At 33.4% G+C, this 26,414-nt stretch overlaps 5 protein-coding genes across 6 annotated transcripts; all 5 read left to right on the top strand.

Moving 5' to 3' along the window:
* Positions 1-1,525: 1,525 nt before the first annotated feature.
* LOC108197468 (uncharacterized) lies at positions 1,526-4,327 on the top strand. The gene is made up of 5 exons (XM_017365101.2): positions 1,526-1,668; positions 2,287-2,537; positions 2,631-2,842; positions 3,185-3,452; positions 3,716-4,327. Exons 1-5 carry the CDS (start codon positions 1,635-1,637, stop codon positions 4,037-4,039), a joined length of 1,089 nt encoding a protein of 362 aa, XP_017220590.1. The 5' UTR covers positions 1,526-1,634; the 3' UTR covers positions 4,040-4,327.
* A 127-nt stretch (positions 4,328-4,454) lies between these two features.
* Positions 4,455-7,255, top strand: LOC108199078 (protein SOSEKI 5). Its single transcript, XM_017366833.2, has 3 exons — positions 4,455-6,158; positions 6,296-6,365; positions 6,478-7,255. Exons 1-3 carry the CDS (start codon positions 5,873-5,875, stop codon positions 7,004-7,006), a joined length of 885 nt encoding a protein of 294 aa, XP_017222322.1. The 5' UTR covers positions 4,455-5,872; the 3' UTR covers positions 7,007-7,255.
* Positions 7,256-10,103: 2,848 nt separating this feature from the next.
* Positions 10,104-11,233, top strand: LOC108198708 (uncharacterized). Its single transcript, XM_017366484.2, has 3 exons — positions 10,104-10,304; positions 10,385-10,474; positions 11,013-11,233. Exons 1-2 carry the CDS (start codon positions 10,212-10,214, stop codon positions 10,472-10,474), a joined length of 183 nt encoding a protein of 60 aa, XP_017221973.1. The 5' UTR covers positions 10,104-10,211; the 3' UTR covers positions 11,013-11,233.
* A 5,885-nt stretch (positions 11,234-17,118) lies between these two features.
* LOC108198873 (zinc finger protein ZAT11) lies at positions 17,119-17,924 on the top strand. The gene has a single exon (XM_017366647.2). The coding sequence runs from the start codon at positions 17,206-17,208 to the stop codon at positions 17,749-17,751; it is 546 nt and encodes a 181-aa protein (XP_017222136.1). The 5' UTR covers positions 17,119-17,205; the 3' UTR covers positions 17,752-17,924.
* Positions 17,925-24,037: 6,113 nt separating this feature from the next.
* On the top strand, positions 24,038-26,357 carry LOC108197827 (zinc finger protein ZAT4). Of its 2 annotated transcripts, XM_064083596.1 has the most exons (3): positions 24,038-24,727; positions 24,761-24,844; positions 25,788-26,357. In XM_064083596.1, the coding sequence occupies exons 1-3, from the start codon at positions 24,217-24,219 to the stop codon at positions 26,171-26,173; spliced, it is 981 nt and encodes a 326-aa protein (XP_063939666.1). In that variant the 5' UTR covers positions 24,038-24,216; the 3' UTR covers positions 26,174-26,357. The 2 variants fall into 2 exon arrangements, with proteins under 2 accessions (XP_063939666.1, XP_017221026.1); XM_017365537.2 differs by having other exon boundaries at positions 24,041-24,844.
* Positions 26,358-26,414: the final 57 nt, after the last annotated feature.

Here is a 26,414-nt window from a genome sequence, read left to right on the forward strand (position 1 = left end):
TTATCGATAAAATCTTTCGGGAATTGCATTTATGGTTGATAGCTCAAACAATTTTTTTTTAAAAAGATGGTGGACACATAGCAAGGATCCATATGAATATACTATCTTCATTTTTAACATCGCTTACTTGTCTCATCTTGGTACGAGGACAGACAGATCAATGAATAGATGATGTTGTGTGAGTATCTACAGGCTCTAAATTATCAACAGACAGATCAATGAATAGATGATGTTGTGTGAGTATTTACAGACTCTGAATTATCAACGAGCTCTCCAAATACGTTGAAACGTGTTAATCTATTTTATATTTGTTTGACTCGATCATTTTTATAAATACCGTATCACTATTATTTATTGAATTATCTTATTCACTTCAAAAAAAAACTATATGGACAGTTTACAACATTTTTAATTCTCTCCAAACGAATATTTAACTTCAAATTCAAAGAGAAAATAAAAAAATTAAATGATCTTAGTTCTCCCTCGTCTTTCTAAAAACTATATAAGTGTTCTTAACTTATTCATTAAATATAATATTTTTTTTAATTATTGTACTAACTTTTTGGAAGTCATTATTTATTTTTATTTTTTTAGAAATGATTTAAGAGCCTCCATGAACATGAAGACATGAATATGCTCTTACGACTTGGAGAAGCTACTGCCTACTAGTTGTATTCGGTATCTAGTTAGTTTACTGGGGACCATCAAACTGCAATGGAGTTGCATGTGACAGATGCAAAATACCAATTTATATTTATATAATTTAAGCATCGAATGTGCATGGACCATGGCGACGGCTTACTTCCGGTTGACTTATCACAATATAAATTTTGTAAAATTAATATCGACTAGTTGTTGGCTTTGAATTTATCTTCTCCTGTTTATGTAGTCTTGTATTCCATTCGGATTCGATTTATATTATTCACTTCTTTTATTTCAAGGATAAATAAAAGATAATAGTCGACGATAATGATCCAATTCTATACATTATCTCTCCAAATGAATAAAGTATTAAAATTTAAAAAATATATAAATAATAAAATCATTATTTTAATATAAAATTAACACAAATTGGATCAGTAAATTTGAAGCGCTGTTAAAATTATATTAAAAATTTATAATACAAGAAAAACTTAGTAATATATAAAAACTCATTATGCCAACGAGAATAAGATTAATAGTAGATGAAAACTAAACGGCTTATGCTCTGTTGTCCATTGACATCCAGGTTCGACGCTGATTATACTAATTTATATATAGACTTGCATTGTCAAAAAAAATAGATGAAAACTCATCGTGCGAGAAAAGTTTTTAATTCTTTCTGAGATGCTTTAACATATATATTCTTTCGGCCCGACTCCTGGGCCTGATATTGAGCATGGACCCATAACGTCACGGCCCATATAGGACATTCATATACAGACAGCCCACTCATTAAAGTATTATCGTAAAGATACTCGGCAGTGACATAAAACTTTAAAGACTAATAATTTGTGTGGGCCCCTCTACGGCAACTACTTCTATGCTAATGCAAATGCAACTACGTATAATTTATAACCACATGTATAAATATGGGTGAACATTAACAGTGATAGGTTGTCAAGATTGTTGGGCAACTAATACATTCAGCTACCATGGATGGCAAGAAGAGGTTTCAGTTCTTATCAGGTTCATTTCTTACAAATCTTCTTATACATCGATTTGTGATGGACCTTTTAAATGACTGATTTTATAGTGTGTTCGTGAGCACGTTAATAATCATTTTTTGGTGACTTCGTGAATTTCTATTGACTTCAATTTCAATTAATAATAATGATACACTACAGAAAATATTGCCAATCAAAATCTTTCCGCTAAATAGATGTAGTTGTTAGTATGTGCTTACGAGCACATATTAGGAAGCCTATTTATAAGATACTCAGGCTGTAATGAAATGTATTTTTGGAAATATCTTGACTTAGAGTTTCTTGATTGATTGCTGGGAATTTGGAGTATGTGGTGTGAGTTTGGAGTGGTTTTGTGGAAATTATGTGATGATATTTCATTTTGTTATCAACAAATATGGTGTTTCATAGGAATGACTCTGGTTGGTCGGTCATGAAATTTACGGGAACTTAGTCAAAATCAGCGTCTCTTAAGCTTTGTTTGTCTAAGAGCTGGTAAATTTTATTTATGAATGGATTTAAGGCAAAGTTTATGTAATGTGATATTGCTTTGACTTTCACTCAGTCATAACTTATAAGTTATAACACTTGTTTTACCAAGATTTGTATTCTTGTGTTTCAGTGATGTTTCGGAGGACTGTAGTCTTTCTCTTGATCGGGCTTCTAGCATGGGCTTATCAGGAAATGTGTCCTCCTCCTCCAAAATTGTGTGGATCGCCTGGAGGTCCACCTGTTACTGGTCCTAGAATAAAGCTCAGGGATGGAAGACATCTGGCCTATATGGAGCTCGGAGCACCCAAAGATGTGGCCAAGTATAAGATAATCCTCGTCCATGGCTTTGGCTCTAACAGATTTGATACAGTTGTATCAAAGGTTACTTTGATTGCTGACAAAGAACATTTTACTTTTGGTCTGTTACATTATTCAGATGGTTCATTACAAATGAATGAATTGGTGTTTTGATAGGATTTACTTGAAGAGATGGGGGCAACTCTAGTTACTTTTGACAGACCAGGCTACGGAGAAAGTGATCCTGATCCAAAGCGAACATCCAAAAGTAGCGCCCTTGACATACAAGAACTTGCAGATCAATTGGGATTAGGAGCTAAATTCTATGTAGTTGGGTTTTCTATGGGAGGGCAGGTGGCTTGGGGCTGCCTTGAGCACATCCCGGAAAGGTAACTTCGAATTTTGTGAGGTCAATATTGGTACTATGCAAAGTGTGATTAATATTATGAAGACAGTTGAGAAAATACAAAATAAAATTAAAAAGACATCAAATAAGAATTTTGGTACCTAGTGATTCAAATTAGTTCTGGAAATGCATTTGAAGGTTATCATGGATTGGGGGATTGGGTGATAAGTTTTTCACCATACTTAAGTTGTTTTAATCATGTATTTGACTTCATCATCTTTATGGAATCCAAACTTCCCAAAAGTTTGGGGTATCATCAAGTACAACAATTCTTTGAAAGAAAATTATGCTTTATCTTAGTTGAGATGCGTTGGTGTGCTGGCAGGTTGGCTGGAGTAGCACTTCTTGCTCCGGTTGTCAACTACTGGTGGCCTGGTTTTCCTGCCAATTTATCTACAGAAGCTTACTATGAGCAGCGTGTAGAAGACCAGTGGGCACTTCGGGTTTCTCACTACACCCCGTGGCTAACATACTGGTGGAATACTCAGAAGTTGTTTCCAAGCTCTAGTGTTGCTTCTGGAAGGCCCAATTTCTCTCGTCAAGATATTGAAATTTTGACCAAACTTGCTGTAGCTGGAAAACCAAAAGACAAGGTATTACTTCACTTGTCACATATTCGTAGTTCTGTAACAATTCATAAATAACAAGCGAAGTAACTTGTAGATGATCATACACAAGTCAACAAGAAAACTCATATTTCAAGGTTTTGAAATATTCAATTGATGACAGACACGGAATAAGTTTAATATCATGACACATGAGGTAGAATAGCACGGGGTTATATATGATATACTTAAAATATAGAGAGTGTATGTTGGAACAAAATAGTAATTGGCTTTGATTTTTCTGTTAATAGCCCCTGCAGGGATATTCTACACAACAGGGAAAATTTGAGTCCGAGTACCGAGACATGATTATTGGATTTGGGAAGTCAGAGTTAAATCCAATGGATCTGAAAAATCCATTTGCTGGCAAAGATGGCTCAGTTCATCTTTGGCAGGGAGACGAGGACGGCCTTGTTCCTGTTACATTGCAGCGATATATTGCTGGGAAACTCCCATGGATTCGTTACCATGAACTAGCTGGTGCTGGACATGTTTTTCCATTAGATAAGCATATGGGTGAAACTATCTTCAAAACTCTTCTACTAGGGGAGAATGAACCAACTGCAGACAAGTAGCTAAACATCGTTCTTTCCCCGTATCAATATGTATACTCTTCTTCTTAAGGGTACTTTCTCATTGTTAGTCACGTTACATTTGTGTAGATGAGGATGGGTATGTAGGTGCTGAAGCAGTAATATAAAAGAAAACTTGCAAATTTGTTGAGTCTTTTTTATATTACCGCAATCTGCGTGATAGTATTACAGCAGTCGGTTTTATTGTATGATCTATAACTCTATTATTGGTTTCTTCTAAGGATAGAAGAAGTACAACACTATCTTGAATAGTTATGAATTTTGTCTTAATTAATTTTTGTTATAAACTTGATAATACTGCATTGGTTTATCTAATTATCTATTGCATCTCTGCATTAGGGGGCAGTGATGAATTCATTCACATTAAAAGCGCGCAACTATGCTATCTGGTATATGTTCCAGAATATATATACCATCTCTGTGTTTCAAAATAAAATTCTGATGTCTTGCTCAGATGTTTCCGACGTGCAAGTCTCTTATGACCTCTTATATAATTCAATAACAGGTACTGCCAATGTTTTCAATCTTCGGTTGTTTATATGAATGGTATGCAACACAACACATTTCTTGGTTGTTTCATGCTTTCTGTTCAAGTAGCATTCTGGAAATAGAATTTTATTTTGTATTTAATTGACATGTAAATTCCAACTAGATCTCAACCAAATAGGCTGTAATCGGTGACTGAGCTTTAGTATATCATGCATTGGTTCAGAGAGAAGAGCTAGCAGAGAGAGCTTCGATAAGTAGAGTAAACACGTTGACATAGAAACATGCTGTGGCAGCCATGGGTGAAGCTGCTACTTCTCTATGTACTAGACTATGACAAGAAGAACTTCCTTGGCCTGGACTCAGTTTGAGCTGGTATGTGAGATCATTTTAAGAACTTCAATGACTGAGACTTCTCACCTTCTAGTGTTACAACCATTAACGATCATTTTAATCTCTCTGATCAATTGCTGACCCTGTTACAAGATGTCAAGATTTAATGTGCTCTGCTCAAATGTTAACTTATTAAATAACTCACTGTAGACTTCACTTGCTCTAACTCGCCATTCTATGCCCGTGTCTATTAAACTCTAACTCGAGACCTAGAGGGGACAGGGAGTGATATAGCTAAAAGACCACTGATGACCGCAATGTTCTTGCAGGTTTGTAAAGTTTTAAATATTTTGTGTCACTCTCCGCTGTGCTGCTGGGAGCAGTTGAACCAAATTATGTATTCAAGATCACATTTTACACACGAAATCACCAGCTTTCTCTGAGTGATATATAACATACCAGACATGAGTTATTTATAGGCAACAACTCCTAATAAACCTGTTTATATTCTATATATTACCCCATGTCCCCATCTATCAACCCTGTTATCAAATAATTAAATTTGTTGTTCTGTCTGACTGTCTCCCCCACTTTAATTTTTAATTTCTCAGACCAAAAGGTTAAACAGAGCTTATTCTGCTATGTAAACTTACAAAACATGCGTTCATAGCTTAGGTAATGCTCCACAGCACAAGTAACACAACAGCCTGATAGTGTCTTCGTATAATCACATGTCCACTGTACTATTCCCATTATTAATACCTAATGCCATGCACTTGTACTAATATATTAGAACATCCCAATAGATTATTAATAGTTACACACCAGGTTCCAGGCGGGAATAGCCTTCAAATTCGAAGTAATCATCTAGCTAGCTGCTTAAATTTCCTAAGCTCTTCCATAATCCCCTTTAAATATCAGATTTCACACACAAATACTCACAACTCGACACTGTTCTTTAGATAGTTCACATTTTGTAAGTGAAATAATTGATCTATGGCCGCCAAGGCAAGATCGAGCACAGAGCTTTTGATCCCAAACAAAAAGCACTACTATGGCCATACGAATCATAGTAGTAGGAGTAGCAGTGTAGATCAAGAAAGCAGCAAGAATATATGGGTGGAAACCGAACAAGTTAACAAGTCCAAGAGGATTAGCAGAAGTGGTGGTAGTAAACTAGTCGAGGTTGTGTACTACATTTCTTCTCCAAATGGCAACCTTCAGCATCCTCATTTCATGGAGGTTTCTCTCCCTCATTCCTCCCATGAACTCCACTTTAAAGGTACCTTATTAATCACTACAAAATGTCCAAATTTTCCGCCTTTTGGTCAAGTACTAATCTCAGTGACATGAACACTTTAGCTGAGTAGCTGTGTAGACTTGACTCAAATTTTGTCTTCCATAACATTTTTGGTGCAGATGTGATTAACAGATTAAACGAACTCCGAGGAGAGGGAATGGCCAGCATGTACTCATGGTCTTCAAAACGGTATTCTATTAAATACTCTGCAATGTAGACAGATACAATGTTCCACTAATCTTCCATTCAGAAAAAAGGTACTTATCCCTTGAAATTTTTTTAACATCTTAAAAAATTACAGGAGCTACAAGAACGGATACGTGTGGCAAGACCTATCTGAAAACGACATCATTAATCCAACAAACGGCAAAGATGAATACATAATCAAAGGCTCCGAGCTCATCCAACACTCTTCTTCATCTACCATAACATCCTCTGAATCCGCGTCTCAAAACATGCCTGAGAAATGCAATGAAGGCCGAAAAATCACTGCATCTCCAGCAAAAATAGTCAAGAGAAGGAACCAGTCCTGGAGCTCATTTGATAACCCTCCTACAACAAATGAGAACAAAGTGTATAAATGTGAGTCTAGCAGAGGGTTCGCAGGAGTTGTGACGGGGAAAGAGAATGCCTTAGAGGTCTGTGGGGAAGATGTGTCGCCTACAGCATCACATTGTGAATCGGAAGTGCTGGAAAGCGCGAGTGGATGTAGTGAAATGGAGTACAGGAGTGGTGATCGGACGGTTAAGAATTTAAGAGGGAGGATGAAAGTTACGAAAATGTTGATGCAGTTTATTAGGTGTGGTTCTGTTCCCATGAAAGGATTGTGATCTTGCAGTTTCGAGTTTGGACAAGGGAGTGAAATGTTGTGACAAGAGAGTATTATGTGATTGTGGTCACTGGTCTGGTTGCAAGTTTGTTCAAGATGTTTATGTTTGCAGTTTGTGCTTTGCAGTTCTTTTTGCCAGGTCTGCAGTTTGCAGACATATATATTCAGAACATTTTCTACAATTTTTGATGATGATTATCTTGTATGATTTTTACATGTTATCTTTGTTATAGTGAATGGTTTACTGATATTTTCTCTTTGATTAAAAACTTTTCTACATTCAAAAGTTCCTAAAAGCTAGAGAACTTGGTCACAACATGTGGATGGAATTGTTGCAACGAGGTAAACATCATTGTCAATGTCTTCCAATCAAGGTCTGGCTGAGGAGAATGAAGGATCGAGGGGTGTTTGGGTCGTGTATGGGAATGAGATTCGAAAATTGGATGATCGGAATTCCATTTCTTGCACAAAATTCGTAATTCAAATACTAACGCATCAATTTGATTTGAAATTTCGATTTTTATTAACCGACTCATTAACTATTAACTATAAATCAAATGCTTCTTAAATTAATTCAACAACTTAGACTAATTTCCTCAACTGGCACCCGTCTCAACCCCATTAACCTTGATTGGGACTTCTTTTTGTATACCCTGCTCGATCTGCGCTCGTTTACGTCTGCAATTATTTTATCATAGACCACATGGATCAGTAATGTAGAAAATAAAGAGATAATTCTGAAATATATTTATGTACGATTGAGAATGCATAAATCTAATTATAACGTTAAGTATTAATCATACATCACTTTCAAAAACTTAAAACTCAAGCTTAAACAGAAAAATTGTTTTTGAATTAGTTCTAAGGTGAAATTATATTATACTTTGATTCTTCGTGAATAAAATTTCGATTACATATTTTTTTAAAATTAAACAAAAATAATTTTATTTGTATAATCAAAATATTTAAAAATATGTGTTAAGAACTAAAATATTATATAATTAAAATATATATTATTTTTAATTAAAAATTTTCTCCTCTCAAATTGAGACTAAACAGATCAGACTTTACTGAAATATACACATCCAATATAAATAAAATTTTAAAATGTGCAATATCTGATAAAAAAAATCATCAATTTAAATTATTAAAAATTAAAAATGGATTATTAATATAAAATTGACAGCGTAATAAAATTTAAACCAAAAAATTGAACCTGTGCATTTCTTGAGGGAGAAGATTGGAATACAGTTACATTGGGTTTTGGGGTGTAGGGTTTACAAGAAAGAAAGGTACCGTAGTTGATCAAAATCAAAAATGGTAGCCAGAAATATTGAAATTGAATTGAAGAAACTCCGTCAAGAGAAAAGGATCTGGCATGCCGCTTGTCTCATATTTTGGGGACTTGCTATTTTTGTATGTAACAAGTCGTATTTGTAATTCACATTATCGATTAAGCAATTCATATTTTCTCAATTTTGATACAATCACAAAATCTCAGGAAAGGAGTATGTGCAAGGAAAGGGTAAAGATAGGAGGAAAGGAATATGTGCAAGGAACGGGAAAGCATGTGGGAGGAATGCGAGGTTGATTTTCTGACAGTTCGAATAAAGGACACCTGTCACTGGTTGTATTTTATTTCGGTTCCATTTAATTAATTAGCATTTGTGTTTGCATAAGGAAATTTGTAATGGGAAAGAAAACTAGATCTTAGCCTGAATTATGAACATCTCTATGCTCTCTGTATCTTCTCTGGATTCCTATTAATATTCAGTATTACTCTTCAGGATTACTTTTCGTATTGGTTGATTCTTAGCATTATGTTACAAGATGTCAAGATCAAATGTGCTTTGCTCAAATGTTCGCTTACTAAATAACTCAGTGTAGAATATGGTTTTTGAGCTATTTACTTGAGAAAAACAATTCAGTAATGTCGTTGCGCAAAGCAGGCAGGAAAGTAGAGAAGGTATGAACGATACATCTTTCTGCTGCAGTTTAACGTCTTCCATATATTAAAAGGATGATTATGATATAACTGTTTGTTTGATGTAATTACTGTTTTCCCTAGTATGATTGAAATTCTTAATTTGCTCGCCATTCTATGCCCGTGGCTATTAAACTCTTACTCGAGACCTGGAGGGGACAGGGAGTCATATAGCTAAAAGACCACTGATGACTGCAATGTTCTTGCAGGTTTGCAGGTGTGTTATTCTCCGCTGTGCTGCTGCGGGCAGTTGAACCAAATTATGGAATCAAGATCACATTTTACACATGGAACTCGCTAGCTTTCTCTGAGTGATATATAACACACCAGAAATGAGTTATGTGTATAGGCAACAACCCCCAATAAAGCTGTTTATATTCTATATATTACCCCATGTCCCCATCTATCAACCCTGTTATGCAATAATAAATTTTGTTGCTCTGTCTAACTCCCAAGTTAACTTTTAATCTCTTAGACCAAAAGGTTAAACAGAGCTTATTCTGCTAATTTAATAACTTCCGCTAAATTCTTGACTGCACCCCTCTCAACCTCATTCACCATTCAATCTCACTGTGGGTGGGTGGGTTTATGATGAAAATACCTCATGTATATGCTTGAACTGCGCTCATTTATGTCAGCAATAATTTTATCACAGATTCAATAAATTCCAAGGCAGAAAGAAGAGATAATTTTAAAGTTAATTTGTGTACAATTGAGAAGGCATAGATTTTAAATTAGTTCTAAGGTGAAATTATTATAGATTTTGATTCTTGATGAATAAAAATTTTGGTCACATGTTTTTGTTTAAAATAGACTAAAGCGTAATTTTGATTATGTGATCTAAATATTTAAAGATGCATGTCAAAAATCAAAATGTCATGTAGTAAAAAGTTATATGGATTATTTTTAATAAAAGTTAGTTCTCTATTCTCTCAAATTAACATCAACCTAATCATATTTTACTAAAATCTACTTATATTATATAATTAAAATTATAAAAATAATGTAAATATACAAGTTTCAATTAAAAATAAATTAGTTTAAATCATAAAAAAATAAAATTAATATTAATGAATTGACGGTGTAATAATATTGAAACCGAAATTCGATTCCAAATTTATGTGCACTTGGTGAGGGAGAGCACAGGGGAGTACAGTTGGGTTTTGCCTTTTGGGGGTTTAGGGTTCACAAGAAAGAAAGGTACAGCACTTGAAAATCGAAAATGGTAGCCAGAAATATTGAATGGAAGAAAGTCCTGCACGAGAAGAAGTTCTGGTTTGCTTCTTTTCTCATTGCTTGGGCAGCTGGTCTCCAGGTATTGCCTTTTGTGTGTATAACAAGTCATATTTGTAATTCACATTACCAATTAAGCAACTCATGCTTTCTCAATTTCAGGGGCATATGATGTGGTTGAAGAGGCAAGACTCTTTCAAGGAAAAGTTTGGGAATCTTGATCAGACAACCGAGATCGAGGAAAATTCTTAGGTGTTACAGTTTCCGGTCTATCGATATCTTGTTAATTCTATACTGTTTCATTTCTGGTTCTGCTGGTAATATATATACATGGCTTGATCGTAGATGATAATTTGTATTTTGTTATGGTGCTTATAGTTGGCTGTTTCGAATTATGTTATGTAGAAGACTGCATTCTGTTCACTTAGTGATTTTGTTATTCAATACTGAGTTTATCTGAATATAGGGATGACTAAACAGCTACAATGTCCGGTCGCAGAAATAAAATGATTGATACCTAAATGCTCAGAATATATGTTATGTAGAGTAAATGTAAACTCACTTGCTTGGGCCTTAGAGTCTTGGACTATTCACGGAATTCTGCTTAATTTAAAAAATTCCGGTTTTATGAATGAAACATTGTCTTATCGAAGATACTATCTTAGCTTGTCCAGAACCTCTATCAGCAGCTTGCCTGCTGTTAGGGATCCACAGTTATGGTCTCTCGGTTTACTAGGTAACTGGAATATCTTCTTCCGTTTCTAATTAACTCCTAGTTATCTTTATCTAGATGGAAAAGGTTGATGGAATCGCCAATGCACAAAGCACAAGTACAATGTGTAAGTTTTGCTACAAGAATACGAGAAGGAGGGAGCGGGCTTCCAGATTCAGTCCTCATTTCTTAATTTTGTGATTTTATATGCTGTCTTGTGGACACTTCTGAACAGTTCGATATCGGCTTTCATAATCCTGAACATTTTTGATAGTATTACAGATACTTGTACTGATCTACTATTCTGCCCTTCGTGTCCTGGCTATTCACAGAGTATGAAAAGCTGATGATTAATTAGTTATCATAAGCTGTCATGAAAAAACTTCATTTTAATACCATTAGCTGGCAGGCCTTTGATGCAATCAAGGCAGTAAGCTTCGGATCAGGTCCATCAAACCTGAACGAAAATAAGGGATCCAGCTTAGTGGTCTACCCTTTTTTTCAATGCAGCAAGAACTAGTTTTTTTCGGTAACAACAATTTTATTATTGCTACACTTTTAGTATGGTTATAGGTTTTAATAGATTCTGAATTCTGCAGTCCGCATACCATCATAGCACTCTAGGAGATTTTTGGAGGACATCTTGGTAGATGTACGAGTATGATTTACTCTACTCTAGTTTTTCTCATTCGACACTGGAGTATTCTCTGCAAGAAAGAATATCAAAAGTGAATAAGAGAATAAATATTCCAAGTTCGAGGCTTATACTCTAGCTGTCGAAAGTTACTATGTAGGCTATAATTTTAGAAGGTTTTACCCATTTTGATTACAAGAGTTTGAGGGTTCAAATTTCTGTGAAGGTAGAGTGTGTAAGTGTTCAATTATTTGTAATTGACCATATATCAGCTGTTTTGTGTGTCTGTGGAATCAAGCAGGACTTCGGGTGACTTGTATGCCAGTCTTAAGTGTTTCAAGGTAGACATCTTTCACTCTTTCTTTCAGTATAACTACAGTTACTAATAGCATAGTCAAAAATATACGAGGATAATATAAATTCTGATCATCTTCTGCAAGGCACTAATATGTTATTTGTATTTAGAGCACATCCTACGACTTGGTATAAAGACATATATAGGCATTTAGTAGCGCTAAACCTTCTGTCCCAACCAAGAAAGGACAATTTTTCCAGCTAGTGGATGCAATGGTGATTACAATTGTACTAATTTCTATATCTAGTTCTAGACCAGAACCAAGAAGTTTGCCTTGGAACTTAATTAGTTATTTGCTACTGTATCAACTGCTTTTCGTGTGTAATGTATTGAATGCTGAATGAAAATTGTAGCAACGTGGTATTTTTCCTGGGTGTTTTATATTGTCAAGTGACAGATACATGAGCAGACAGTTGCGACTTGCAAACTAGATTTTAGTTTCATTTTTTTTATGATTGTCAAATAAGGCTTTCCGGTCTTCAAATTTTAGGAGAGTCGGCTATAAACATAAACTCTCACATTGATGGATCTTTTGACTCGTCAATTTTTCAGAACAGAAGTGATCCCCTACCTAGCTCAAAAGTGACTTTTGCGATCACTCTGAGCATGGTGAGTTTTTTCAGTTTGCAAGAAACCGAACCATATACATAGGTGAAGTAAGACTAAACAACTGATATCTCATTGGACCTTATTCAGCTATCATTATATGAAATGTATTTGAATGGTTCTAACCATTACGCTACGAATTAATATTTAAAACTAAAATGAACTAGAAAACGAGTGATCAACTAGTTGGCAACATCTTTAATTTATATTTTGAGTGATGGCTCATGGCATTTATGGTTAATCAAAGCTGATGGAGTATTAGTTTACATAAAGTCAAATAATGAATTTATTAGGGTTGCTAAAATTGTTAGAAAATATGGAGCTTACAGAAGAAACGGGTGCTTTTATAAAGCTCATTCTGGAGGAGTAAGAATGAGGAGTTTTACGGCTTCAGACAATTGACTATTATCAGTTAAAATTTGGTCAATTTGACCACAAAAATTCAAACAAAACAGATAAACTGGACAATTAACTATTATCAGTTAAAATTTGGTCAATTCGACCACAAAAATTCAAACAAAACAGATAAATTGGGACGGATGGAGTATTATTGAGTGAAGCGCAACGGAGGTTATGCCGTAATGAAATACGGTGATCCTATATATTTTTGTAAAGTCAAATTTAAAAAAAAAAAAAAAGTAAATCTTTAAGAGAAGATATGATTTTCAACTTATCAACCTCTGGTTTATAAATTAGGAATTAGTTCATAACTTTTTTACGGTACGAATAATTTATAAATTTTGAATGTTTTTTCAAAAAAAAATATCCTACAATTTTGAAATATTTATTGTAATTACAATTCCACGTTTTGACGCAAGCTATGAGGTGGGGCATCAGTCAATCACACGGAATAGCTGTTAGTAGTGATGACCTTGGCGAGCACATAATTTTCCAAGCCTTCTGGAAGTAAAGCATAAAGTAGTGTTACGTACAAGCTCAGTTACTCTGTTCGCCTCTTGGTAGGAGTAATACATGACAATTCTGTGTGAATTTGTCGAACACACAGTCTTGACTTTTACTACTAATTAACGTCCATATCTTTCTAATATCATACAACGATTTATATATACCCCTAGCTAGTTTTGTATATGATATATATATTTTACATCATTTTTTCATCCGTATAGTTTATTGGTTGACAACAGAAAAGGTTACAAAATAAAGTAGTAAAGATTCTTGTTCTGTTCTTGTGATACTGTAAATTAATTAATAATTTGCATGAGGCTACACAAAATAAAGACTCAAACCTTCTAGGTTGTGCATGCGTGCACAAGAGTGTAACAGAAGAAAGGGGTAAATAATCTTGCACCTCCAAGTATAACTGTCATTTTAAGTCAAAAAATTCTAGGTTGTGTTGACTTATTTGAGTTTCATTGACTAAGATAATGAAAGCTATATATGACTAGTTGTCATTTGGAATGCAGATAGTATTGTGGCTTTCGTTGATTAATTACTTTAATAAACAGAGATTATTTGTTTTGGAGATTTTAAAATAAAAACTAACCTAGCTTAATTGCCTTCCATGACCGTAGACTTGATAATTTAAAATTTGCAACCATCATTTTATCAGATTTTATTTCTTTAAATTTTCGTATGAATATTAAGAGCATCTCCAACCATACAAACCCCTTGGCTAAAAACTGAGTTGGCATTTCAAATATAAAATATTTAGCCAACCTGTTGAAAAAATCATACTCCAACCACGTGAACCTGTTGTCTATAATTTTAGCCAACCTGCTATGGATGACTATATTTGTCGAACCTCTACGGGTCTGTAAGAAATCTGTAGGATGATTGCACATCATTTATTACCATATTAAATTGATATATTCTATTTTAACAAACTAAAATATTAATAACATTCTATTTTTAAATTATAGCCACTACCATTGAAGTACAATGTCTTACAAGTTCAGCAAATTTTACATAATGTCTTACAGGTTCAATTTAGCCAACGATTATAGTCAACACCTTTGTAGATGCCCTAAGGCCCTGTTTGGAGATTAGCTGTTAGCGGATTGAATTAGATGTTTTGACTAGCGGATTGAATTAGCTGTTTCTCATAAAACTGTTTGGTTAATAGCAGATTAATTAGCTTTTTCTGACACAAACTAAAACCTTTAACCCGAAAAACTCCTCAAAGTAGCTTTTTCAAAATTAACTTTTTGGGTCCAAACCTCTATTTCAATCCGCTAACTACCAAACACTTATATTAGCAGCATCTAGTGGTCAAACTCTAAACCATCTCAAAACTCTAATTTTGTCTCAAACCTCTAACTTTCAAACAGTCTAATACTAAACGAGAGGTTCGATATATGGTTAAACTATTTCAAAGTTGTTAATTACAAGATTAACATGACATATAATATAGATCGACTTATGTAAGTCAGTATATATAATGGAGTGTTTTGGTTTCTCTTCGTCAAGACGTAGTGTAAAATCGAACGAGATGTGAATATGAAAAACACATAAAGTTTGTATACAACTTGGATACAATTTGATCAAGTAGTTAATTAAAGCCTATCACCTACTTAATACATTCACATTTATACATTCACATCTATAAAAACAGATAGTAAGAAGTATATGTTATATTTGGAATTTTCGAAATCCAAACGATATTATATACTTATATATAATTAAAGATCATTTTATAGGAGCACTTTATGTACTATTATATACATAATATATATATAAGTTATAACCCGATAACCACGCTCTTTATAACACATGCATGCAGTATTTTTAAAATCTAAATAATATGGAAACGTACGGATATATTATAGAAAGCAGAGTGGAATGATCATGCAAGTAGAAATATTATCAAAAACGAAATTACAGATAATATCACATTGATGATAATTGTCACACGAAACCTGGCAATGGATAGAAGTTTGACTAGCTAGCAGCCTTCTACTTGTTAAAACCCTACCAACCATAGCCAACTACCAGAACTAGATAGTCTTTACCTCATACGTATTCACGAGATTACTTTTTCGGTGATCATTGAATCATTGAATCTATCCGTTCCTCGTCTCCGGACTTCTTAACTCGCACATTTTCATAGCTAGTTTTGTGTGTGAAGCTGGATTTTTCTGGATTTTAAATAATACCTAGACAGTTTTTTTTTTTTTTTGCTAAATGAATACCTAGACACTTCTCAAAAATATTTGTCACGACTTTATATATTAGCTACTTGTAATTTGTTAGTTAGCGGCAGTATGTTTTTAATAATTGAAAAGTTGTTTAGATATGGCGCATGGAGCACGAAATCATGCATGGTATAAAGTCCACATAATTAACGTGCAAGATTTTGAGATTAAAAATGTGTATGATCTCGTTGTGAAGTCACTCCTAATCATCAGTTTCAAGTTTCTTGTGTCCAGTTGCTCAAAAAAAAAAAAGTTTCTTGTGTCCAAACTTCAAATGTAATTAACTCGATCTCCATGCATTATCACGGAGCCTATAAAGAAAAAATAAAAATAAAAAGAGATCACGCACACTACAACAAAACAGGGTATTTACGAAAATGAGTACAAAAATATTTGTCAATTTTAATTGAAATGGTTCTAAATAATCAATTTGTTTTAATTAATTAAAACGCCCAATACAGGGCGTTTGATAAAGTTGTAAATATTAAATGTTTAGATTAATATAAAGAACAAACCCATATGTTATAAATTCGATAATCCTGAAAATAATGTATATAGTTTAGACTTCCATTTTAGTCGAGTGAGATTATTCTCATATATTTTACTTCTTAGGAAATGATTATAAACAAAATACTAGTATATTATATATCTATATATTTTACATTTAAATATTATATATAGTTGATATATCTTAAATTTTATGTAACATATATATACACATTCAAATTTTAATAGTGTGTTCGAATTTGATTGAGTTTAGATCGAATTTGAGATTGTGGACCGGGTATATATAATCAAAATCCATAGAATTTAAACTCCAATTCAAAATATTGAACTTGATAACCAACAACATAATCGGTTATCGTCCGATTAGACTTCTTACCATCTTCTCTATATACAATATTCTAACTAAAAATTAATTAATTTGTGTGATGACGGAAACTATAGCTGATAAAAGTAATTTGAAACTATAGGTTGTCCTTTTTAAATAAGGATTTAGAAACTCACTTAGAGATTTACTCTACACATAAAATTTTATATAATGAAAAGCATCTTATTGTTGAAGTCATTAATAAAAGTGTTCATACCTCTAGTACTACTATTCTAACGTACAAGTAGAAGATTATACTAAATCTAGAACAATGATAACATGAAATTAAAGTAGAGTCACGAGCCACGACTCAACCTTCTCTACACACACAATCAATCAAAGTCCATCTGTGACTTCCTATTCCCGCACTGTCACCCTTACGTCGTGCATGACGGCTTGCTAGCAAGTTACCAATCGTTTTCCATTTTTACAAAAACACCCCCATGCTCCCTTTCTTGCTTATAAGCAACCATCAAGGGTAGCTTGGTAATTTGACACATTCCAAACCCTACACAAATAGAGATTTCTAACTTAAGTCATACTTCCAAGCATCCCAACCCTATAAATAGACCTAGCCTGGCTCTTTCCAAAAAAACACTTTCTCATCTATTCATATTCACATTTTATATTCAAACATTTGAAAAACCCTAAACATGGTTTATTTCTCATTGAAGAGAGACAGGGAAGCTGAGCATTTCGATGAAAGTATCACAAACATGGCCAACTACTTCATTCTACTCTCTCGCGGCAACATAGTGATCGATAATTCTCCGACGGCGGCGCGTGTCTTCGAATGCAAGACATGCAACCGCCAATTCCCCTCATTTCAAGCCCTAGGTGGCCACCGAGCAAGCCACAAAAAGCCTAGACTCATGGGACTTGATCCCTTGGAAGATCATGAACAAGAGGAGTTGTCACCGGCTAAACCTAAAGTTCATGAGTGCTCGATTTGCGGACTAGAGTTCGCTATAGGACAAGCCTTGGGAGGTCACATGAGGCGGCATAGAGGTGGAGGTAGCGGCAGCCCTACCGTGAATGAGAAAATTAATCATCTTATTCCGGTTGTGAAGAAGTCAAATAGTAGAAGAATTATGAGTTTGGATCTTAATTTGACACCTTTAGAAAATGATATTGAGTTTCGACTTGGAATCGAGGAGAGGAGAACTGATAGCTTAACAATAACTTCCGGTAAAGAATAATTTCTTATAATATATTGAGACAGGTTTATGTATATCGCCTCTGATCATTCATATATGGGTGTAGGGTTTAGATTGCTTCAATTTTTGTATGATGAAATGCTACTGTACATACAACAGATTTTGATCAAGATCATTTGTTTATAGAAATAAGAATTATTAAGTCAAGCAATGTATGTACCTGTATTCTTGATTTTCTATTGTAACAGTATTACTACATATATATTATACTATTCCTTGTTGACCTTTTGTTTTGAGTAGTTAAAGGTCGATATTACCACGTATTAGCACCGTTTGCAGTTTATAATAATTATTCGTAATTCCAAAATAAGATTAAACTTTGTCAAAAGCTTAGACGTAATTAAGAGGCGACAAAACAAAACTTTTCTAGTGCTGTTGAATTCGGCTGCACAAATATGTGGTCACGTATACAGAACGATGTTAGTAAGGACAATACTAATAACTATTTCGAATAGATAATATGAGGATTTTGTAGGAAAGTCTTTTCAATTTCGGTGGAATTGGTCTGCAGGATGAAAATTTTGAGTGATTCCATCCCATGAATATATAGTATTTTCTTCTCTCAGTTCCGGTCGCAATAAGAATGCTGAGTGCGTTGATGAACTTTTGCTATGGTCCTTAGACGCCTGCCTGAGCGCTCTGAAGATGGTGGCAAGACAGAACAGGCGGCCACTTTTACTGCATCATTTCACTGGACAACCGGAACAAAAGAACTGGGAAAGGGAACCTTTGCATGAAGATATTCCCGGCTCAACGACATGTTTCTAATTAAAACAAGAGTGAATTGCATTTTGCATCCCTTATCTATGACCAAAAAACAATTTTGTATACCTACTTTCCAAAATTGCATTTTGCATCCCGTATGTTTCAAATCCGATACAAGCTGCACCCTCAATCTATTTTAGCATCCAATTAAGACGTTAGAGTTAAGTTTTTTAAGGGTATAATAGACTTTATACATTTCAACAGTTATATTATTGTGTATATATATCAGCTCTTTACATCTTAACTCTTATTATGTTTCTTCTTATAAGTGATTATCTTCATATAATTGTAGCTAGCATGTTCTGTTCAATGAATTGAGGGTTTTTATTTACATAGCTGTGGAGAAAGCTGCGCAAGCAATACCAGTATGGAATGGGGGTGACAAATTTCACATCACAATGTCAGCGGGGTTCATGAGATTGCTGTAAACCTAGCTGAAAAGACTTGTGCATGCCTAAATTGGCAGTAATATCACCATTGAAATGTATAAAGCCTATTATCCCCTTAAAAAACTTAATGTTAACGTCTTAATTGGATGCTAAAATGTATTGGGGGTGTAACTTGTATCAGGTTTGAAACATACGGGGTGCAAAATGCAATTTTGGAAAGTAGGTATACAGAATTGTTTTTTGACCATTGATAAGGGATGCGAAATGCAATTCACTCTTAAAACAAATATTGGTGAAAATCAAAGAGTAACTCCAACAATGTCATAAAAAATGGTGTACTAGTGATTGAGGACATCATCTTCATATATTAACTTAAACAACATGCCTAATTATTGTGTTTATTATTAAAATAGTTATATATTTGAATTATTATTTCATGGAAATGAAAAATAGAGAAGAGAGGAATATGTTGAAATAAAAGAAAATTATTTTTTATTGATAGAAATGATTTAAGGTTTGTATATTTGCCTCATAAATAAGGCACTTGTTAGATAACCTAGTGTTGTAAGACAACATTAGAACATTGTTAGAACACTTAAGACATTTGATGAAAAATGTTGATCCAACAATGTTCTACCAATGTCTTATCTCACTAAGACAACCTCTTTAAGCCTTATTAATAAGACATCTCTCTCCTTACCCTATCCAATTTTTTACCACCCTCTTTGTCTCTCCACTTTATATTATGCTTTAATGATGAAAGAGAATTTTTAATAATAAAATATTAAACATATATTAAAATAAGACACGTTGTGGAGTTGAACTTAGATAAATACTTCCTTCGTTTTGAAATATAGGTCGCTTGACTTTTTGGCACACGTTTCTAAGCCTTTTGACCGCTTAGTTGTCTCGGGAGACCCGGGTTCGACTCTGGCTCATCTGAAAAATATTGGAACAGATATTAATTTATAAAGCATATAAACGTGCATTGTAAAAATAAAATAAAATAAATCATTCTATCATTTCACACCCATGTTTACCCGCCGAGGACCCATACTCCATACGTGAGGAATCCCCTTTTCTTGAGGTGGCCCATTTTCAAAGTTTATATCCATTACTACTATATACTGGGCCATTAAGCTTAAGCCCATCATAACAAAATCTTTTTTTTTCGGTTACACAATTATTTTCAGCAGGAAGTTCCTACTGGGAAGTGGGAACAAACAGATTTTCCTTTTCCATCCGATGATATCCGATCTGCTCCTATTATTTATCTTTTTCATAATTGTAAAACTCACCGATCTGTTCGAATAATCGTCTGATTAAGTTACAACATACGCTGCCGATTCATTTTTCTAAATCCAATTAACGATAACATATTTTTTAAACTAATATAATAAATTGCTTCAAAAAAATTAATAAATTAAATATTATTATAATAATTTATTATATTCAAATAATATTTCAATTAATTACGGTGACTCCACCAATTAATTCCTTACTTCTTCATTAATTCCTTACTTCTTCCACACTCCTCCTTTCTCGTTCAATTGTACACTAAAGGTATTCCCTCCATCCCACTTTAAGTGTCCTGTTTTGACTTTCAACGGTCAAATTGACCAACTTTTGACCAAGCATAAAGAACAAATTCGTTATTATTTTAAAAAACTAAAAATTACATTTTATAGTATATTGTAAGTACTTTATAGTGACATAATTTTTTTTATTTTCAAAAACTATATTATATGTATGTGTAAATCTCAGTCAAAATTTCGTCAATTTTGACCATTCAAAAGTCAAACAGCACACTTAAAATGAGATGTAGGGAGTAATAATTATCTGAATATATTATTCAGTTTTTCCCTGTTTTCCTTATAATTGCTCAACTTTTGGTAAGGTTGATACTTTTCAATTTATGTGCACAAATATAAGTTTATCTGTAATATCAGAACTTTGGAAGTGTAATCAATTTTAAGAAGTTATTTTTTTTTCTTCTTTCAAATTATTTGAAAACGTGCATTCTATTTCAATTAATGAAATTAAAATGATATGATTTGAGTTATAATTTCGAAACCTCATATTTATATTCATATTTGAATGTCCTCGGATTTAAATAAAATTCAAATCCATATTTTAATAACATCTTACTTGTTTAAATTCTGAACTTCCAATAAAATCCAGGTTTCAAGGAGATCATACAAGTTCGCACATTGTAACTGTATAAACCAGGTGGTTATGTGACAACTTTTCTGTATTTACACGAGTCTTGTAACTCCATAATGCAATACACCAGCCTATAATAACCGTGCTAAAGTATGACAGTTCAATATTGAATTGAGCATATTGTGCAGGTTTAAAAGTTACCCCGATTGGCGGAATCCCATCCTGGGCACCAGGTGGATGTATACTTGAATGATCGCTGTCCCGGTTGAGCAATCTGATCCTTCGGCACCAGATGAATGTACACTTGAATGATCGCTACGAAATCTTTCACTTTCTGCAACTCCTATAAATATTTCTACGGCCCAATAAAAATTTGGTGACTGTAGCAATTAAAAAAAAAGATGGAAAACAAAATTATGAAAGCTGAAAGACAAAGAAAGCTGACAGGACAACATAAAAGAAAATTTTGAAAATCATACATAACTAGAAGACGTGACAAAAGATATGATATCTTGGAAAATACGAAGAACAGAAGAATCCTCCTTTATACAGCTTCACATGTAGCCACTTTTGACTGGACACGATCATGGTTACGTACCGGAAATTTTGCATCAGCATTCGCATCAGGCTTTCCTTGATCAATAGCTTGCAATTCGTTGTCGGACTTTGATGAAGGTTGATCCTTACTCTTGCCCCATAAAACCAAATATGGGTAATTGCTCTAAAAGCCCTTGAAATGAAAATTTGAAAAATATTACTCGGCTGATGTTTCACAGATATGGTCAATTGTCATTGGCATTAGCTAGCAGATGTTGAAAATCGTTTAATACCTTCCCAAGAACAATTGTTTCGAGAGCAAGAAGGGTCCTAGAATCGCAACACTAACCATGCTTAGAGGGTGGAACGATGCACAGACTATCCAGTATCCCCTGCACCCCAATATCAAACATATTGAGTCTATATTAAACATTAATTTTACCTTCTTGAATTACTTAATTTATGTGTGTTGTAACTTTTGTAATGTTATAATGCGCCAAATTGAAATAATAGAATATTTATCATGTCACCATTTTAGATAATTTAATTAAGAATTTAATGAAGCCGTTTGAATTAACTTAAAAAAAATGACTTCTTGCTTATAATAAAGAAGTGGAATAGAATTGAGAAGTAAACAAGTTAATAAAGTATTTGGAAAATAAGCAGAAGCTGTGACAGAAGCTAGCATTCTCAGCTTTATAAAAGTGTTTCTACTTCTTTAAACAAATGGGTGGGTCAAGAGAAGCACTTCTGCTTCTCTCAACCAAACACGCCCATATACATACAGGAATCTGTTATTTAAATTATGATTACTAAAAATATAGTATATATATTTTATACTCATTTTTAATCCAATTTGTACCTCCAATACTTTTTATAAAAAAATATATATTTCCCCTGCAACTTGAATATTCTGAGTTAAAACCCCGCCTTAATCAAAGCCAAATCGACACCAAATCCGTTGACAAAGATCAACAAGTAACTATCAGCCCACCGACTTCGCGAACTTGTAGAACATTTCCCTATCTCAATCCTATAAATCCTCCACACAAAGCCAATATTTAATATTTCCTGTAAAACTAATAATTTACCTGATTTTTTTTACAAAGTTTGGGAAAGAAACATTTATAATTTTTCAAAGTTCTTTTTGTTTTATAACATTTATTTTTAGTTTCAAAAAAAACATTTATTTTTCTTTTTATTGAAATTTTTTAAAATACAATGCATAGAGAAATATATTTAACATTTCACCTCAAAAACAAAACAATATAAAATTGTGATACAGGGAGCAAAATCAAATCAGAAAAGCGGAATCGAAAATATAAATTCTGCTGGGTTTGGATCCAATTTCGTGGAATTTCGATTTATTTCGTACTGAATGAATTGATGGAGACTCCTAAAAAATATTTCTTCGAATAATCTGAATAATATATATAACAAATTTATATTTATAATTTATATATCTTATAAATTATAATACAAATATCTGGTTTATAAATTCAGTTAAATATATCTTGGTGATATGGTGGTGCTAATTGATTTTATAACTTTTTATTATATATAATATATTTATTTAAAATTTGATTTTTTTTGGGATTGCACCGAACTAGAATTGTTTTGTTCAGGTTCAAATTATAATACAATTCTTTCCAAGAAAAAAGAAATTTCGATATTCAATCTGTTTAGTTCGGTCCATTTTTTCACTAACCCATCAAATGAGTGGGGTTGAGCGTTCGTTGGTTTTAAAATCCGACCGAATTGATTAAAAATCAAAATTTCATTTTCTTCCCAAATCGAGCCGTACCAAATCGTTCGGTCCGAACCAAAAGAACTAAATTTTTTAGAAATAAATTTTTTTATCACAAATAAAACTAAAATTCATGATTCATTAAAAAAAATCAATAAATCACCAAAAAAATATAATTAAATTCATAAAATACATATCATAATTATAGATTATAAGACATAAATAAAATATAAATATAAATTTATATTATATAATGATTGGTTTATTCGGTCTAACAAAAATATATTTTTAAGAACTAGACCAAACCAAATTATATTTCGATTTATAAGATTTGAACTGAATAAACGAATTTAAAAATAATTAGGACGAAACCTAAACGGTGCCGCAATTTTTTATTACGGTCAGTTTGCTCACCCTGACCAACGAGTAGCGTGTCATTTTAGACAAGTTTTTGGATGAAACAATAGACAACTTTCTAATATTACTCCCTCCGTCCCTTTTTATCTGTCCATTTTGGGGAAAAAAACACATACCAAGAAAAAATTGATTGTATGAACTTTTTCGTTAAATACCACTAATTAATATCTTGAAAATGGTGGAATACCCCTACTTTATGTCTTGAAAACATGAATTCAACCAAGTTTTAAATAAGTCAAGCTTTGAAAATTGAAATTATAGAGATATATTTGAAAAACTATCATTAAATTAGTCTTGAAAGTATAAATGGACAGATAAATAGGGACAAATTTTTACTTCCAAAGTGGACAGATAAATAGGGACGGAGGGAGTATTATTATAACTTCGTCGCAGAGACTCATCAGCCTCCGTAAATTTGTTCAACTCACCATGGCTTTCATCGCTGATGCAGCTATGGGAAGTGCCATAAGTGAACTACTCAAAGTCGTCATACACGTTGTCAAACAAACCTTACACTTCAAAACCGATCTGAAAAACCTTCGGAAAACACTTGAATCGGTTAAACTCGTTTCTGATGAACTCGAGAAGCTTCACAAAGTCCTGGATCGTCCTAAAGAAGAAACCGAGCGCTTCATAGAACAGTTAACGCGTGGTCTAGAACTTGTGCACAAGTGTGGTGCAATAAATAAGTGGAATTTCCCTAAGCAATACACGCACTCACGGAAGCTGGTGGATTTGGATAAATCCATAGTTAAGTTTTTCAACATAGACGTGCAGGGTTTGGTGGCTGTGAATACTTTCAAGACTCTGATTGGTGTTACGCAGAATAATGATAAACTCGATCGGTTACTTGGTTATATTGAGAACGATACAGATTCTGTGTTTGGGGCTGATTTTGAATTAAATTCGATACTCGACGCCAACGGCGATGAGTTATCAGGTTTGGGTACTGTTACTGTTACTGATCTTGCAGGTGGGATTGTCGAATTGAAGGACGACACGTGGATTGCGACGACTTTGACTGAGATGCCCTGTCATCATCCTCATATTTATCAAAGTAAAGCCATTGTTGCGGTGAATATTATTTTTATTGTTTTACATCAAAATTTCCTTTATTTACCGCATTTATTTTACAAATCGGTTTTTATAGATTGTTGTCAGATATATATATTTCTTTTTTTATCTTTAAATATAATTATGATTTTATTGTTTCATTTAAATTTCATCAATTTCTTTTTTCTTTGTGTTTAAAGAGGATAACTATTATTGCTTACTTACATATTTCGCAATTGAATTTTGTAATTCGATTATTACTAGATTTATAAGACTTTATTTTATAAATTGTGTTTTAGAAATGTTGTATCTTTAGTAATCTGTGTTTCATTTGAGAGAATGCCATAGTTCGATAATTTTTTTTATCATATATTGTGATTTTGTTTGTCGTCTATTAACGATTGTGACATTTTAGATGATTTTGTCTTAGTACCTGGCATAATCTTTCGTGCTTGATTTTTTCTCTCTTCTTTATTTTCTTCCTTTCCGCAGATTTTTGTTTCTCATCTGAATTTTCTTCTTAGTCATTAAAGTTTCATTGACTAAACTTCCAAAGCCATCTTTGCGCGACCTTTGATTAGTCGATAGATTTTTTTGAATGAAAGTTCTCTTTTCTTCTGAGTTTTGCGGAGTTTGTTTTTTCTTTCGAGTGTTTTTTTTCAGACATCAAAATTTTTATGAGACATTTCGACATACCCTCTGGTTAGATAAAAAAAATTCTATGTAGGAAAGAAACTCTTCCGATTCTTTCATCATCGTATTTCGATATAATTAACTGAGGTGGAAGTCTTATGACAAAAAAAAAAATTACATACTCTGTCTGTATTTAAGATTCACGTAGTACAATATTTCATACATAATGGTGGTAATGAAAGCACAACAGACGTGACCAACTACTTGATTTTACTTCTGGCGACAACATAATGATCGTAATTCTCTTATGGCAGCGCGCGTTTTCGAGTGCAAAACATGCAACAAGCAGTTCTCAACATTTCAAGCACTAGGTGGCCACAGAACAGCTCACATAAAACTAATTCGACATGTGAGACTTAATAACTTGAAGGATCACGTGGAGTCATCGTCCGCTAATCCCAGAGTTCATGATCAGGGCCCGTTTTCTGGTCCAGAGTTCGCTACAGGGGAAGCATTGGGAGGTCATATGAGGAGGCATAGAGGTGGAGGTGGCGACAACCCTACGGTGAATGAAAAAATGAATCATCATATTCCGGTTGTGAAGAAATCAAGGAGCAGAAGAATAATATGTTTGGATGTTAATGTGACACCTTTTGAACATGATTCCATCGACTGGGGTTCAAGTAACTCCTCCGGGTGATGGTTCTTTTCTTTTTCTTTCTTTTTTTTTTTTTTGTTTTTTTCTCAATTGATTTTTTTTATAATATATAGGGAGTTTTAATGTAAGGTTCAAATCATTTCAATTTTGGATGATGAATGTGATTGTACATGCAACAAATTTTGATCATGATCAACCTTGTTCACACAAAAGGTTTATGGAGTCAGGCTACGTGTGAATTAGTATTCTTGATTTTCTTGATCCTGCGCACCAGGTGGATGTA

The sequence above is a fragment of the Daucus carota genome, chromosome 8, assembly GCF_001625215.2.
Source record: "Daucus carota subsp. sativus chromosome 8, DH1 v3.0, whole genome shotgun sequence".
NCBI classification, from domain to species: Eukaryota; Viridiplantae; Streptophyta; class Magnoliopsida; order Apiales; family Apiaceae; genus Daucus; species Daucus carota.